Source organism: Conger conger, chromosome 9 (genome assembly GCF_963514075.1).
Source record: "Conger conger chromosome 9, fConCon1.1, whole genome shotgun sequence".
Classification (NCBI taxonomy): Eukaryota; Metazoa; Chordata; class Actinopteri; order Anguilliformes; family Congridae; genus Conger; species Conger conger.
Genome location: NC_083768.1, coordinates 7,936,634 through 7,952,522, shown reverse-complemented (window position 1 = coordinate 7,952,522; position 15,889 = coordinate 7,936,634). Strand labels below are relative to the sequence as shown.

The 15,889-nt window shown below is 47.9% G+C and overlaps 1 protein-coding gene across 2 annotated transcripts in view; it reads left to right on the top strand.

Moving 5' to 3' along the window:
* LOC133136968 (kin of IRRE-like protein 1) overlaps nucleotides 1-15,572 on the top strand; it is a 54,237-nt gene extending 38,665 nt beyond the window's left edge. The window contains exons 7-15 of one of the 2 annotated variants that reach the window (XM_061254878.1): nucleotides 585-733; nucleotides 1,061-1,188; nucleotides 1,501-1,627; nucleotides 2,384-2,484; nucleotides 4,429-4,645; nucleotides 6,084-6,191; nucleotides 7,665-7,792; nucleotides 8,188-8,265; nucleotides 9,250-15,572. In XM_061254878.1, coding sequence (XP_061110862.1) covers nucleotides 585-733; nucleotides 1,061-1,188; nucleotides 1,501-1,627; nucleotides 2,384-2,484; nucleotides 4,429-4,645; nucleotides 6,084-6,191; nucleotides 7,665-7,792; nucleotides 8,188-8,265; nucleotides 9,250-9,849 — 1,636 coding nt within the window. In that variant the 3' untranslated portion in view covers nucleotides 9,850-15,572. Of the gene's footprint in view, nucleotides 1-584; nucleotides 734-1,060; nucleotides 1,189-1,500; nucleotides 1,628-2,383; nucleotides 2,485-4,428; nucleotides 4,646-6,083; nucleotides 6,192-7,664; nucleotides 7,793-8,151; nucleotides 8,266-9,249 lie in introns of both variants that reach the window. The other variant, XM_061254876.1, reaches the window with a different exon arrangement.
* Nucleotides 15,573-15,889: the final 317 nt, after the last annotated feature.

Here is a 15,889-nt window from a genome sequence, read left to right as displayed (position 1 = left end):
ATTCTGGATTTTGGTCCTTTTCAAACCACAGAAGAACCTCCAAGTTTAAGTTTCTATGTTCCTTCCTTATATTCTTGCAAAAGTATTTGTTTAGTTTATTATTATTTAAATAAACTTCTTGTTCTGTTCTTCGGTAACCCAAGTTGCTCTGTTAGTCCTTTCATGAATTTAATATCCTCAGTCAAACCTTTTGCTTGACCTTGAGATTAAGCATCTTTAGTTTTTCTTCATAACTTCATAACAGGAACCAGTTTAGTTGCTCCTCTTTGTGCCTTACAAGAGCTTCGGGATCTTTCTTATGGCGTGGTGCCCAGAGCTGTGTATTTTGGCAGGGAAATGTATTTTATCACACCAGTATAAGCTCTTCTGATATACGCACCGGACATATCCTACATATCCCAGCCTTTGTGGTACTGCTGTTGTCTCTGCAACGGTGTGTTGTACAGGGCCCAGGTCTGACAGCAATCCCCCATCAGAGCCAGAGTCTGCTGTTGCCCCTGTCTCTGTGCGACAGCAGGACCGTGTCATCGGCCATAAAATAGGAAGTGTTTTTTTTTCTTTGCTGACGAGCGTCTGTCTCTCAGGTGGGCGAAGGGGGGGGTGCTGCTGGAGGGGGCGAGGGAGAGCATTTTCGTGACGACGGCGGACCACTCCTTCTTCACCGAGCCCGTGTCCTGCCAGGTGTTCAACGCCGTGGGCAGCACCAACGTCAGCATCCTGGTGGATGTGCACTGTGAGTCTGTCTGTCTGTCTGTCTGTCTGTGCGCTCATCCGTAAATGGTAAACAGCGCCGTCATCCAAAGCGCTGTACAATTGATGCTTCTCATTCACCCAGTCATACACACGCACTCACACACCAATAGCGATCGGCTGTCATGCAAGGCGCCGACCAGCTCGTCAGGGGCATTTAGGGGTTAGGTGTCTGGCTCAGGGACACTTCGACAGACCCAGGGCGGGAACAAACCGGTGGTGGGCATGTGTATGCACTGTCAAATAATGTGTATGTATTGTCAAGTAAATTAACAAGTACCTGTAAACCCCCCCCCCCCCCTCTCTGCAGTTGGTCCAGTCCTAGTGGTGGAGCCCCGCCCCCTCACAGTGGACATTGACTCTGATGTCACACTCAACTGCAAGTGGGCCGGCAACCCTCCTCTCACCCTAACCTGGACCAAGAAGGGCTCCAACATGGTGGGTACTTCACTCTCTCATTTACTTTCTCACCCCTATCTCTCTCCCTCCACTTCTGTATATTTTGCCTCTTTGCCATTCCTCTTAATATTTACAGTATATCTCCTTCTTATGCTGTCTCTCTTTCTTAATATTGATATTTATTAAAATGGTAAATATACATAAACTTTTTGTACCTTATGTTCACTGCAGAAATATGAACAATATGATATCATCTCTCGTAGCAATTAAATATTAATAATACTGTTAAAATTAGTATTGCTGTAGTGTTGCAGTGTGTGTGCCTCACCTGTGTGTGTGTCCCCTGTACAGGTACTCAGTAATAATAACCAGCTCTACCTGAAGTCGGTCAGCCAGGCGGACGCCGGTCAGTACGTGTGCAAAGCCATCGTCCCTCGCATAGGTGTCGGGGAAACAGAAGTCACGCTCACCGTAAACGGTCAGTAAAACAGCCCTCTGCACTCATCTCCATAACGATAGAGTTGCTTAAATTATTTTATTGTGGCGGGACTACCATTGTCTTACAAATGCGAAGTGTAATATCGGGAAGGTTACAGTCAACAGGTAACTGGTCAATAATCAGCTATACTCCGGGGCTGCCATGTAGTACAATGGCCTTGGGAAATGGCCTTTTAATCAAAAATGATACCCTTGACCTAGGTACTTAACCAATTGCTTTGGTATCTATCAGTATCTAACTGTATAAATTGGATTCCACGTAAAAATTTAAAAAAAGAAATTTAAGAAGGTTTTGTTAATCCCTCTGGATAAGAGTGCTAAATGCTAGTAATAATGATATAAAATGTGTCTTTATTCAATTCAAAGACAAATAAAAACACTATTCTTAAAATCAGCTAACACAGAAACAAACAACTTTAAGTAATCGAGAAACAGCAAACCATGTAATAGCGTAAAAGCGGTGGTGTCCCTGTCTTAGTGTGCGACAGCGCCCCCTCTGGCCAGCTGAGCACCCGCACCGGCTGCACATGCCACGCACTCCTCAGTGACAGTGAAGGAGCACTGGCTGTCTGCAGCTCTGCGCTGTGATTGGCCGGTTCGAGCAGGAGCTGCGCATCCGCGTTCTCCTCATTGGCTGTCGGGTCTGCCGCTCTTCGGTTCTGGGCTACGATTGGCCGGTCCGAGCAGGAAGAATCACAGTGTTCATCCCTCACACTGAGTGTGTTCCTCCTTGCAGGACCCCCCATCATCTCCAGTGAGCCCGTCCAGTACGCCGTGAGGGGGGAGAGAGGGGAGGTCAAGTGCTACATCGCCAGCACCCCTCCCCCAGACAAGATTGTGAGTGTCCCCTCTGATCATTCTGCTGCACCCTACACAGCTGCCCAGCCCTTCTTCTTCTTCTTTCGTATATCGTCAGATGGCCAACTCAGTGTCATGCAGCCACGCCCTCGTCTCCGGTCCTAAGTCGAAAAGGCCAGCTTCTGAGGGTGGGCTGTATAGGGGGCAGCCGGTGATTATGTGCTCGGCAGTCTGTTCAGGCTCGCCACACTCACATGCCGCACTGTCCGATAGGCCCCACTTCTTCAGAGATGACTTGAAGCGTCCCCGCCCTGTTCCTGGAGATCTACCGTCCCGTAGGTCTTTCAGTTAAATCTCAGTCTCTAGCTGGTGAATGAGGTGTGGCTTTGTTAGGGTTGGAGCGAAAACCTTCAGGACGGTAGATCTCCAGGAACAGGGTTGAGCAGCCCTGCTCTAGCTGGTGAATGAGGTGTGGCTTTGTTAGGGTTGGAGCGAAAACCTTCAGGACGGCAGATCTCCAGGAACAGGGTCGGGCAGCCCTGCTCTAGCTGTTGAATGAGGTGTGGCTTTGTTAGGGTTGGAGTGAGAACCTACAGGACGGTAGATCTCCAGGAACAGGGTTGGGCAGCCCTGCTCTAGCTGTTGAATGAGGTGTGCTTTGTTAGGGTTGGAGTAAAAACCTACAGGATGGTAGATCTCCAGGAACAGGGTTGGGCAGCCCTGCTCTAGCTGTTGAATGAGGTGTGCTTCATTCGGGTTGGAGTAAAAACCTACAGGACGGTAAATCTCCAGGAACAGGGTTGGGCAGCCCTGCTCTAGCTGTTGAATGAGGTGTGCTTCGTTAGGGTTGGAGTAAAAACCTACAGGACGGTAGATCTCCAGGAACAGGGTTGGGCAGCCCTGCTCTAGCTGTTGAATGAGGTGTGCTTCGTTAGGGTTGGAGTAAAAACCTACTGGACGGTAGATCTCCAGGAACAGGGTTGGGCAGCCCTGCTCTAGCTGTTGAATGAGGTGTGCTTCATTCGGGTTGGAGTAAAAACTTTCAGGACGGTAGATCTCCAGGAACAGGGTTGGGCAACCCTGCTCTGGACTCGAGAGAGAGAGCGAGATCCAGATGCGTACGGAGAAGGCGGCAGTGGGTGAAGGCGGTGGAGAGGGAGTGACTGACAGGAACACTGCGTCTGAGCTGAGGCGCGAGCGGGGAAATCTGTGCATGGCTAATAAGCGGCAGCACTTAGCCCTGTAGCATTGACCCTGTGATGCTAACACGACGCGACTGTGCAGTGGGAGCCTGATACCGGAGCAAAGGGCCGTTTATGAAATATGAAGCATCGCAGGCCCTAGAAACCTCCGAAACAGGAGTGCATTTTTTTTTTTGTTTTCTCTCCTCCTGCTGTTCATAACCTTTTTTTTTTTAGGTTAAAAGGTACATTAGCACAACATGTGGGTTCGTGCATCATTAATGCCTTCATATTTCATATTTAATAATGCTACCGCTCCGGTGGATTTTAAGTACGGAATCCTGTTGGAGCCTCTTATTCTTGTACAGCTGCCCCAACACTGAGGGGAATGGAGTGAAGGAGTGAGGGGGAGAGAGAGAGAGGGAGAGAGAGAAAGGGAAAGAACTGACAGTCTCTGTAGTATGCCCTGTCATGGACCTGTCCTGGACCTGTCCTGAGATACCAGACAGACTCAAGGGCAGTATTAGGCCAGCTATGTGTGCTGTACAGTGTGTTTGTGTGTGTGTGTGTGTGTGTGTGTGTTCGTGTGACCTGCCTCTGTGTGGGCTGTAAGTGTGGGCACGTGGGAGATGGAGAAAGGTGTGTGCATGTCACGTGTGTGTGTGTGTGTGTATGTATGTGTACCGCGCGCGCGTGTGTGTGTGTGTGTGTGTGTGTGTATGTGTACCGCGCGTGTGTGTCTGTGTGTGTGTCTGTGTCTGTGTGTGTGTGTGTGTGTGTGTAACACGTGTGTGCTGTGCAGGTGTGGGCGTGGAAGGAGAACGTGTGGGAGAAGGAGAAGGGCACTCTCCTGGAGCGGTACACGGTGGAGCAGAGCAAGCCTCACTCTCAGGGCGGAGCCGTGCTCTCCACACTCACCATCAACAACGTGATGGAGTCCGACTTCCACTCGCCCTACAACTGCACCGCCTGGAACGCCTTCGGACCCGGCACCATGATCATCACGCTGGAGGAGAAGAGTACGCGCTGCTACACCCCGATGCAGCACCTACACCCCTACACCCCTATCCCAAACCTGCTCCCCTACACCCCTACACCCCTATCCCAAACCTGCTCCCCTACACCCCTGTCCCACACCTACACCCATATACCCCTACACCCCTATCCCACACCTACACCCCTACACCCCTATCCCAAACCTGCGCTCCTACACCCCTGTCCCACACCTACACCCATATACCCCTATCCCAAACCTGCTCCCCTACACCCCTATGCAGCACCTACACCCCTACACCCCTGTCCCACACCTACACCCATATACCCCTATCCCACCCCTACACCCCTATCCCAAACCTGCTCACCTACACCCCTGTCCCACACCTACACCCATATACCCCTACACCCCTATCCCAAACCTGCTCCCTACACCCCTACACCCCTATCCCAAACCTGCTCCCCTATACCCCTGTCCCACACCTACACCCCTATCCCAAACCTGTTCCCCTATACCCCTACAACCCTTTCCCACACCTACACCCCTATCCCAAACCTGTTCCCCTATACCCCTACAACCCTTTCCCACACCTACACCCCTATCCCAAACCTGTAGCCCTATACCCCTACAACCCTTTCCCACACCTACACCCCTATCCCAAACCTGTTCCCCTATACCCCTACAACCCTTTCCCACACCTATACCCCTATCCCAAACCTGTAGCCCTATACCCCTACAACCCTTTCCCACACCTACACCCCTATCCCAAACCTGTTCCCCTATACCCCTACAACCCTTTCCCACACCTATACCCCTATCCCAAACCTGTAGCCCTATACCCCTACAACCCTTTCCCACACCTACACCCCTATCCCAAACCTGTAGCCCTATACCCCTACAACCCTTTCCCACACCTACACCCCTATCCCAAACCTGTTCCCCTATACCCCTACAACCCTTTCCCACACCTACACCCCTATCCCAAACCTGTAGCCCTATACCCCTACAACCCTTTCCCACACCTACACCCCTATCCCAAACCTGTTCCCCTATACCCCTACAACCCTTTCCCACACCTACACCCCTATCCCAAACCTGTCCCCCTATACCCCTACAACCCTTTCCCACACCTACACCCCTATCCCAGACCTGCTCCCCTATACCCCTACAACCCTTTCCCACACCTACACCCCTATCCCAAACCTGCTCCCCTACACCCCTACAGTTGGGATTATGAATGTGTTTGTGTTGCAGAGATTGTAGCAGTTTGGATTATGTTTGTGTTTGTGTTGCAGAGATTGTACCAGTGGGGATTTTGTGTGTGTGTTTGTGTTGTAGTGATTGTACCAGTTGGGATTATGAATGTGTTTGTGTTGCAGAGATTGTACCAGTGGGGATTTTGTGTGTGTGTTTGTGTTGTAGTGATTGTACCAGTTGGGATTATGAATGTGTTTGTGTTGCAGAGATTGTACCAGTGGGGATTATCGCGGGCAGCACTGTGGGCGCTTCCATCCTGCTGCTGCTCTGTCTGCTGGCTCTGGCACTCTTCCTGTACCGCCAACGCAAAGGCAGTAAGTGCCCTGTATTATACACAATACACTATACATACATACAATACAATATACACGCTGAGCACTATACACACTACATCCCTACAACACCATACACTACACATTGTACACTATACAAACCTGCATTATACACAATACACTACACATACATACAATACAATATACACACTAAGTGCTATACACAATACATTCCTACAACACCATACACTACACACTGTACACTATACATACATTGCGTTGTACACAATACACTATACAGACATACAATACACTATACAAGCTTTACAACTCTTTAACTTGAGTATTACTACTACGCCCTTGAGTCCAACCAGCATATTGAGTAATAGATGATTAGTAACAGCAACATGTTGCTAGGAAACTGACAGACACGGTTTGGAATGGAAAGTTTGTGAGAAATGGCCGAGAGTTGAATTAACGAGAGCCAGCATTCTGAATTCATCCGGCTGAATTCCTGAGCTGTGTTTAAAACGTAGTCCGTTACTGGGATGAACAGTCTGTTAAAAGGGTAATCTGAAGCTAGGGTGAAATGACTGTTTAAAGTGTAATCTAATACTGGGGTGAACAAACTGTTAAAACTGAAATCTGAAACTTTGCTGAACTGACTGTTTGAGGAGGCATGGTTTCTCTGGCTGTCACCACTGAGCTGATCTGAGGAAGAACCATGAGTCACCCTTGAAGGAAACTTGCACAATTCACCAAAACAGTCACTCCAAAAGAATGAATTGTTCACAAACTGCACGCCAGTATTCTTCTTTAAACACTGTCTGTAAATCTGGTGCTTTACTGCTGTGTACATGGTAACATACATTGATATATTCATTTCAATCCCATTGTTGTGTCACACACAATGGATTGCTTTATTGGGGCTTAATACAGTATGTCTCGTCATTCTAGATTCTGTACACACACATACAACACATACACTCGGTGACCACTTTATTAGGTAGACCTCGACACCAGGTCTAAATGCAGACATGGTCAAGAGGTTCAGCTGTTTTTCAGACCAAATGTGAGAATGGGGAAGAAATGTGATCGAAGTGACTTGATAGATGGTTTGAGCATCTCAGAAACTGCTGATCTCCTGAGACTTTCGCAGTTTGTCACAGTTGCTGAGAATAGTGTGAAAAACTAACTACATCCAGTGAGAGGCAGTTCTGCAGAAACGCCTTGTTAATGAGAGAGGTCAAGGAGTAGGGCCAGACTGGTCAAAGCTGACAGGAAGGTGACTAACTCAAATAACCACACACTACAACAGTGTACAACATGTACAGAAGAGCATCTCAACAATTGGTCCATTGTTCTGAACAATGGACCAAACCCCTAAGTGGATAGGCTACGGCAGCAGAAGGCCTTAATAAGTCTAAAAAAATAAGTCTAATAAATACCTTATAAAGTGCTCACTGGGTGTCCATCATGCATCGGCACACGTATGTTGCATTTGTGTGTTGCCAGGCCGACGGGGGGTGACGCTAGGGAAGCCGGACATCAAGGTGGAGACGGTCAACAAGGAGACGCACATTCTGGAGGACGACGCCTCCACCGTCTCCACGGCGACGCGCATGGTCAAGGCCATGTATTCTGTGAGTGTCCGTGGCAACGCACCTAACCTAACCCGTCCGCCCGTCTCTGGGTCTAACCGGAAGTAACCCTCCGCTAAAGTAGTCCGTCCTTTTTCTAACAAGTGCCTTATTTCCTGCTTATGCCTGAAAGCTTTTCATCAAAATAACCCTTTCTTTCTTGGAGACTCAAACGAAAAGCTGATATCAATTGATTTCTGTCTCTCTTCCTCTCTTCTTCTTCCTTCCTTCCTTCCTCTCTTCCTTCATTCCTTTGCCCCTCCATGTCTCCCCTCCCCTCTCCGTGTGTGTGTGCGTGCGAATGTGCGGACGTGTGTGTGCGTGTCTGTGCGCGTGTGTGTTGTTGTCGTTTGATGGTTTAGTTTTTGCCCTCTGTTTCCCTCTCTCCTTCCACACAGCCCTTCAAGGATGACATGGAGCTCAAACAGGACCTCCGCAGCGACACGCTAGACACCCGCGAGGAGTACGAGCTCAAGGTCAGCTGCTCCAGCCTTACTCACACCTTACACAACATACACCTGCTCTGCTCACACCTTACACAACATACACCTGCTCCGCTCACACCTTACACAACATACACCTGCTCTGCTCACACCTTACACAACATACACCTGCTCTGCTCACACCTTACACAACATACACCTGCTCTGCTCACACCTTACACAACATACACGTGCTCCGCTCACACCTTACACAACATACACCTGCTCTGCTCACACCTTAAACAACATACACCTGCTCCGCTCACACCTTACACAACATACACCTGCTCCGCTCACACCTTACACAACATACACCTGCTCTGCTCACACCTTACACAACATACACCTGCTCTGCTCACACCTTACACAACATACACCTGCTCTGCTCACACCTTACACAACATACACATCCTTTACTCACAGTTTACACACAACATACACATCATTTACTCACACCTTACACAACATACACATCATTTACTCACAGTTTACACAACATACATATCCTTTACTCACACCTTACACAACATACACCTGCTCTGCTCACACCTTACACAACATACACATTCTTTACTCACACCTTACACAACATACACATCCTTTACTCACAGTTTACACAACATACACATCCTTTACTCACAGTTTACACACAACATACACATCTTTACTCACAGTTTACACACAACATACACATCTTTACTCACAGTTTACACACAACATACACATCTTTACTCACAGTTTACACACAACATACACATCCTTTATTCACAGTTTACACAACATACACATCCTTTACTCACAGTTTACACACAACAAAGACATGCTCTACTCACACTTTATGCACAATATGACCATGTTCGACTCGCACTTCACACACACCGTACACACACTCTACACATTCCCTTTGCGCGCGGCCTCGCATCGCCGGCGGACGTACGCGCGTATGTGACCGTGACTGCCTGTGATTGGTCTGTGCAGGATCCCACTAACGGCTACTACAACGTGCGCGCCACCACGCACGAAGACGCCCGGCCCTCCTCGCGCTCCATGCTGTACCCGGATTACCGAACGACCAACCCTGCGGGCCCCCCGGGCGGGGCCGGGGGCGGGGCCGGAGTCGGGGTGGGGGTGGGGGTGGGGGTGGGGGCGGCGGCCGCGGCCGCGGCGGGAGGGGCGGGCGGGGCCAGGGGGGGCTGCTTCGACCCCCGCCCGCCGTCCAGGCTGTCCCACACCAGCTACGCCCAGTTCAACACCTTCACGCGGGCCGGTCAGCCCCAGCAGGCCCCGCCCAACCCCGCCCCACAGACCACGGGGGAGTTCCCCGGGGACTGCGGACTGCTGGACACCTCCGCCCAATTGGCCTACGACAGCTACGGCCCCACCCACTACCCCTACCGCCTGGGCTTCGCCCCGCCCATGGAGGGCGGCCCGTCCTATGAGATGTATGGGGCGGGGGCGGGGGCGGGGTCAGCAGAGACTGTGCTGGGAAAGTACGGAAGCTCCGCGCGCTTCTCCTACACCTCACAGCCCGCTGACTACACGCACCGACACACACAGAGGATGCAGACGCACGTGTGAGAGTCACACACACACTAAACACTACACACACTACACACACACCCACACACACACACACACACCCACACACACACACACACCCACACACACACACACTAAACACTACACACACACCCACTCACACTACACACACTAAACACTACACACACTACCCACACACCCACGCAGACCCACACACTGCACACACACCCACCCACACACTACACACACTAAACACTACACACGGTACAGACACACCCACATAAACACACAGAGGATACAGACGTACGTGTGAGAGTCACACACACACTGACCACTACACACACACCCACACACACAGACACACACACTAAACACTACACACACACCCACACACACAGACACACACACTAAACACTACACACACTACACACAGAGGATGCAGACGCACTTCTGAGAGGTACACACACTACACACACACACTACACACAGAGGATGCATAAGCACGTCTTGAGAGGTTCAAACACACATACTAAAGACACTATACACACACAGTACACACCCACACACATACACACACTATACACACACACAGACACACCTACACACATAAAGACACACACATAGAATGCAAACCCACGTGAGAGGCACGTACACAAACACACATAATCACACTACACACACTTACATATGTACATATGCACACACATATGCCCTATACACTATATACTACACAGACAGAGACATGCACACTATGCACTATACACACAGGTACACACACACACACACACACACACACTGCACAATCATGCACACACACACACCAAACACTCTGAAAGCGAAAGTCACAATCAAGAAAGTTTAAAGATGGACGTCAGTATCAATAATAGAGAGAGAAGACTGAATAAGTCTGGGGGAGAATGCATCCATCTCCTTCACATCTCCCTTTTTTAACTTCTCTCTTTTCCTCTCCCCCACCCTCTTATTCTCTCCCTCAATATCTCTCTCCCTCCCTCCCATTCTTCCCCTTTCTTCCATCACTCTCCCCGTTCTCTCTCCCTCTCTACCTCTCCCTCCCTCTCTCTTCTCTTTCTCTCTCCTCTCTTTCTATTACCTCCTTTGTAAATAAACCCAGTAGAGACAAATTTAAAGAGTGAAAATAAATAAAATAAATGTTTTTAATTATAATCTTCCCTTGTAAAAAGGTATACAGTGAAAGCACTATAGACACTCCATATCTCATCCTTGCAACCTACCACAGTAAACTCCAGCATGGAAACCAAGCCACGCCCCCCCCCCCCCTGAGCGACCAAACCACACCCAGTCCATTCAAAAAAGGCCAGTTGAAAACTCTCCTGTAATTGTCCACTGAAGACAAAGTGCCAAGAATGAGCCGCCATTTTCTTCATGCCAACTGAAAAATGTTTGAAGAGTCGTTTCGACGCGCTACGTGGTACATGGGGTTTGGAAGCCGTGTTCTGTTTTTAACCATAGTTCACCGTGGTCTCTATGTGAGTTGGGGACTCCAAAATTTGTAGATACCTGAATATTAGCGTACTTGTCTCTCTCACTTGCACAGTAGACTAGAAATTAGGTTTTTTCATGTTTATAAGTAAACAGTAAAAAAAAATGACATTTAGAGGCATTTTTACAGTATTTTTATAAGGAGTTGTGGACCAAAGGTTCAAAGTTATGTGTGACATTTACTTCAGACTCAAAGCAGGAAGTAGATCTGAATCAGACTGAGAGGGAGAAGTCCCAGGATGCACTTGGGCTGAGGGTGGGGCTTGAGAGGACACTCCGGAGGAGAACTCGCTCTGTACTTTTTCAGAGACCACACCCCCGCGTCAGTGACTGACAGGTGTTCGCGGCTGACGCCCTCAGCAGACTCCCTGGTGGAAGAAGTGTGACTCGGAATTCATAACTTTTCTTCTTTGATTTTTTTTTAATTTTTTTTTAAACATTCTTTCTGCTTGTTTTTTTGTTCGTTTTTTTTACCTGAGGTATTGAATAATTGGGTTTTTTTGGAAGGATAAAGGAATGTATGACCAGGCTACTGTATGTGTAACATACAGCTTTCTGTGAGAGGAGGGGCATGGTGGGAGGGGCATATACAGGAAGGGGAGGGGCTTGTGTTTGAGCCGAACCTCCAATGCCACTCTCAGTACAGATGATTGACAGGGGCAGACCTCATGAACGCAATGCATAACTGTATAAAACCGTGTGTGAACACACGGCCCTGTGTGACTGTGACTGTGATTGTGTAACTGTACGTGATTGTGTGGCAGTGTGTAACCGCGTATGCCCATATGACCATGACGATATGCAGTCACTGAGCATTTTATTAGGAACACCTGAACACCTACCTATTCATACGATTATCTAGTCAGCCTATTGTGTGGCGGCAGTGCAAATGCATAAAACCATGCAGATACGGGTCAGGAGCGTCAGTTAATGTTCTCGTCAACCATCAAGACGGGAATGAAATGTGATCTAAGTGACTTTCACCGTGGAACGATTGTCGGTGCCAGACAGGGTGGTTTGAGTGTCTCAGAAGCTGCTGATCTCCTGGGATATTCACGCACAGTCTCTAGAGTTTGCAGAGAAGGGTTCGAAGACTGAAATACATCCAGTGAGCAGCGGACAGAAACGCCTTGTTAATGAGAGGACCAAACTGGAGAGCCTAACTGGTCAAATCTGCCAGGAAGGTGACAGTAACCCAAATAACCACACATTACGAGAGAGGCATGTGGAAGTGCAAACCTCTAAGTGGATAGGCTACAGCAGCAGAAGTCTAAAAAATAAGCCTAATGAATACCCAATAAAGTGGTCAGTGACTGCATATCCTTGCGTACGTATGGGTGTGAGACCACATATACGATTTGATGATTGGGTGACCCTATATTTGACCCTATATTGTATATGCCACCGTATGTACGCCTGTGGGATTATATATGTGACTATGTTGGCTGCCATATGCATGCCTGTACATGACAGTATGTACAATGGTGTGACAACCTGTGTGACCATATGTATGCCGGTACGTGACCATATGTGTCACAGTACGGCAGTACGGATGACGATATTGCAGTGTGTAAGACCATATGACAGTGTGACCGTGTGACAGTGTGTATGACTGTGTGACTGTGTGTCTGACTGTGTGACCGTGTGTGTGACCGTGTGACAGTGTGTATGAATGTGTGTCTGACCGTGTGATGGTGTGTATGACCTGTGTGACCGTGTGTCTGACCATGTGATGGTGTCACAATGTGTGAGACTGTATGACAGTGTGTATGACCTGTGTGACTGTGTGTCTGATCGTGTGATGATGTGTCTGATCGTGTGACAGTGTGTCTGACCGTGTGACAGTGTGTGTGAATGTCTGACCGTGTGATGATGTGTATGATTGTGTGACTATTTGTCTGACCGTGTGACTGTGTGTCTGACCGTATGATGGTGTGTATGATTGTGTGACTGTCTGACTGTGTGATAGTGTGTATGATTGTGTGACTGTCTGTCTGACTGTGTGATAGTGTGTATGATTGTCTGACTATTTGTCTGACCGTGTGACTGTGTGTCTGACCGTATGATGGTGTGTATGATTGTGTGACTGTCTGACTGTGTGATAGTGTGTATGATTGTGTGACTGTCTGACTGTGTGATAGTGTGTATGATTGTGTGACTGTCTGTCTGACCGTGTGACTGTGTGTCTGACCGTATGATGGTGTGTCTGATGGTGTGTCTGACCATGTGTCTGACCGTGTAGGTTCCTCAGACTGACCATGTAGCATCTTTTCCTCTCTGCTTTCGCTGCAGTTTTTTCAGACAAAACTTGATTTTATCTTCCAGAGCTGCCGGTTTTTTTTGTTTTGTTTTTTTCCATAAAATTCCATGGAAACGAGTTCCTGTGAAATGTGGTTTCCAGGAATGGGGTTTCCGACCTTATTTCTTTTATTGCCAATTTAAAATTTCATACATTATTTTTTTATTGTTCATGAATGCCTTCCTATTATGAATTCAGTACCTTTATGTTAGTATTACTCTGATGAGGATTATGACTGTAGTAATATACACGTGCCATATTATCGTTGTTTAGGGTTAGGGTCGCTCCTCTGACTCCCTTTCACACTTTTGCGGAAAATCTGCTGCTGTTACCATAACAACAGAAGGTCCCAGTCTCTAAGGCGAGTGACCAATCAGCGAATGTGCAGGACGGGTCTCGTTGCTTTGGAGGGAGATTCAAATGTGTTCTCTCCTGCGATTGGCCAGGAGCGTGCCTGTATTTAAATGCCCGGGTGGGGTAGGATGCAGAGCAGTTTTTTTTTTTTTTTTTACGTTTATGGCCTGTTTGTACATTCAATGAGTGTAGAGGCTCCAATGATGCAGTCGCGGTCTAATTTGTGTGCGTGTTGTATTGGCTGTCTGTAAGGCGGCCATGTGGCTGAGTCCACGCTGTCTGGATCGTGAGATCACATGACCGTGCTGTCTCTAGCAGAACACGGCCTGTGTGGAGAAGGTAAAAAAAAAAGAAGAAGAAAAAAAACAACAACGGGGATGACTTCACCTATATCTCCAGTGCAGAATATACACGTGTCCCAGATCTGACGGCGTAGAGTAGACGGTCTGTCTGTGTACAGTAAGGGGTGGGGCCTGAGCCAGAGCCAGCTTCTCCCATCGGGAGCGGGGTGGGGACTGTTTATTTTTGGTGCGTCTCCAGACTTCACTCGGCGTCTGTCTCCAAAGCAGCGGCGGGGTTTTCCCGCAAAGGTGTGAAAGTACGGTGGATACGCGTGGACGGCACGGGAGGTGCGCGCTTCGGCTAACCGCGGCTGTTCCGCAACACGCCCGCTCGGTTCAGTGTGCGTCCGCGTGTTAATCTGGGTGCCAAATGCCTGAATATTATAACAAAAAAAAAAACAACAAAAAAAAATACAACAGCCATTTATATGCACTAGTATGTGTTTGTGTATTAGAGAGAGTGTGTGTTTAATATACGTCCTTATGAGAGAGTGTATTTGCGGCCCTTTCTGCATACGTGTGTATATTTCAATGAATGTGTGATGAGTGCATATTTTGTGTATATCTGTGGGTGTGTGTATGAGTGTGTTCTTGTGTGTGTGTGTGTGCATTGTGTGTGTGGGGGGAGGAGATATTGGGAGGTATAGGAGGGGGTGGCCTTAAAATAGACCTCAGCCTTCACCTCATAGAAAAAAAGGCTCACGTGTGAACAGCAAATGAAATATGATTTTAGATTATTTTAAAATCATGATTAAAAAAAAATCTGCCAATCTTGTCCTGCACTGACTGAAATGGTCAGAGTCAGAAAAAAAACAGCTGTTTAAGGTAACAGGTCATCTGTTTCTGCAGAGGTACGTTATTGACCTTATTTTTATTTATGTCGGTTTCACCCTCAAGTCTTTTTGTGTGAGTGAAGGTGTGTGTACCTGTAGGCTGCGTGTGTGTGTGTGTGTGTGTGTGTCTCAGAAAGACTGGTTCCATTGTAATAGACCATGTCTGTTCCTACATCCACTCCATTTCTCCCATTCTTTTATATTCAGTGATAGAACTGTGCTCTGTATTTAGTGTGTTTATGGGTTTAAACAATATTATTCTTACTGTATACTGTTCTTAAAGAAAAAATGTACAAAAAGGAAAAAGGTTATTCATTTTTCCTTTATTTTATTTTATTTTATTCAGTATTTTTTCAAATTGTATGTAATTATTTTTTCACGTTATTACCGAAATAAACACTGCTTTCATAACAAGTAGGTTGTGCTGGTCTGCTCGACATTCTGATCAGATTACCCACATTTACCCATGAACTTCATATTTCCATCCATCCGTCCATTATCTTAACCCGCTTATCCTGAACAGGGTCGCAGGGGGGCTGGAGCCTATCCCAGCATACATTGGGCGAAAGGCAGGAATACACCCTGGACAGGTCTCCAGTCCATCGCAGGGCACACACACCATTCACTCACACACTCACACCTATGGGCAATTTAGACTCTCCAATCAGCCTAACCTGCATGTCTTTGGACTGTGGGAGGAAACCGGAGTACCCGGAGGAAACCCACGCAAA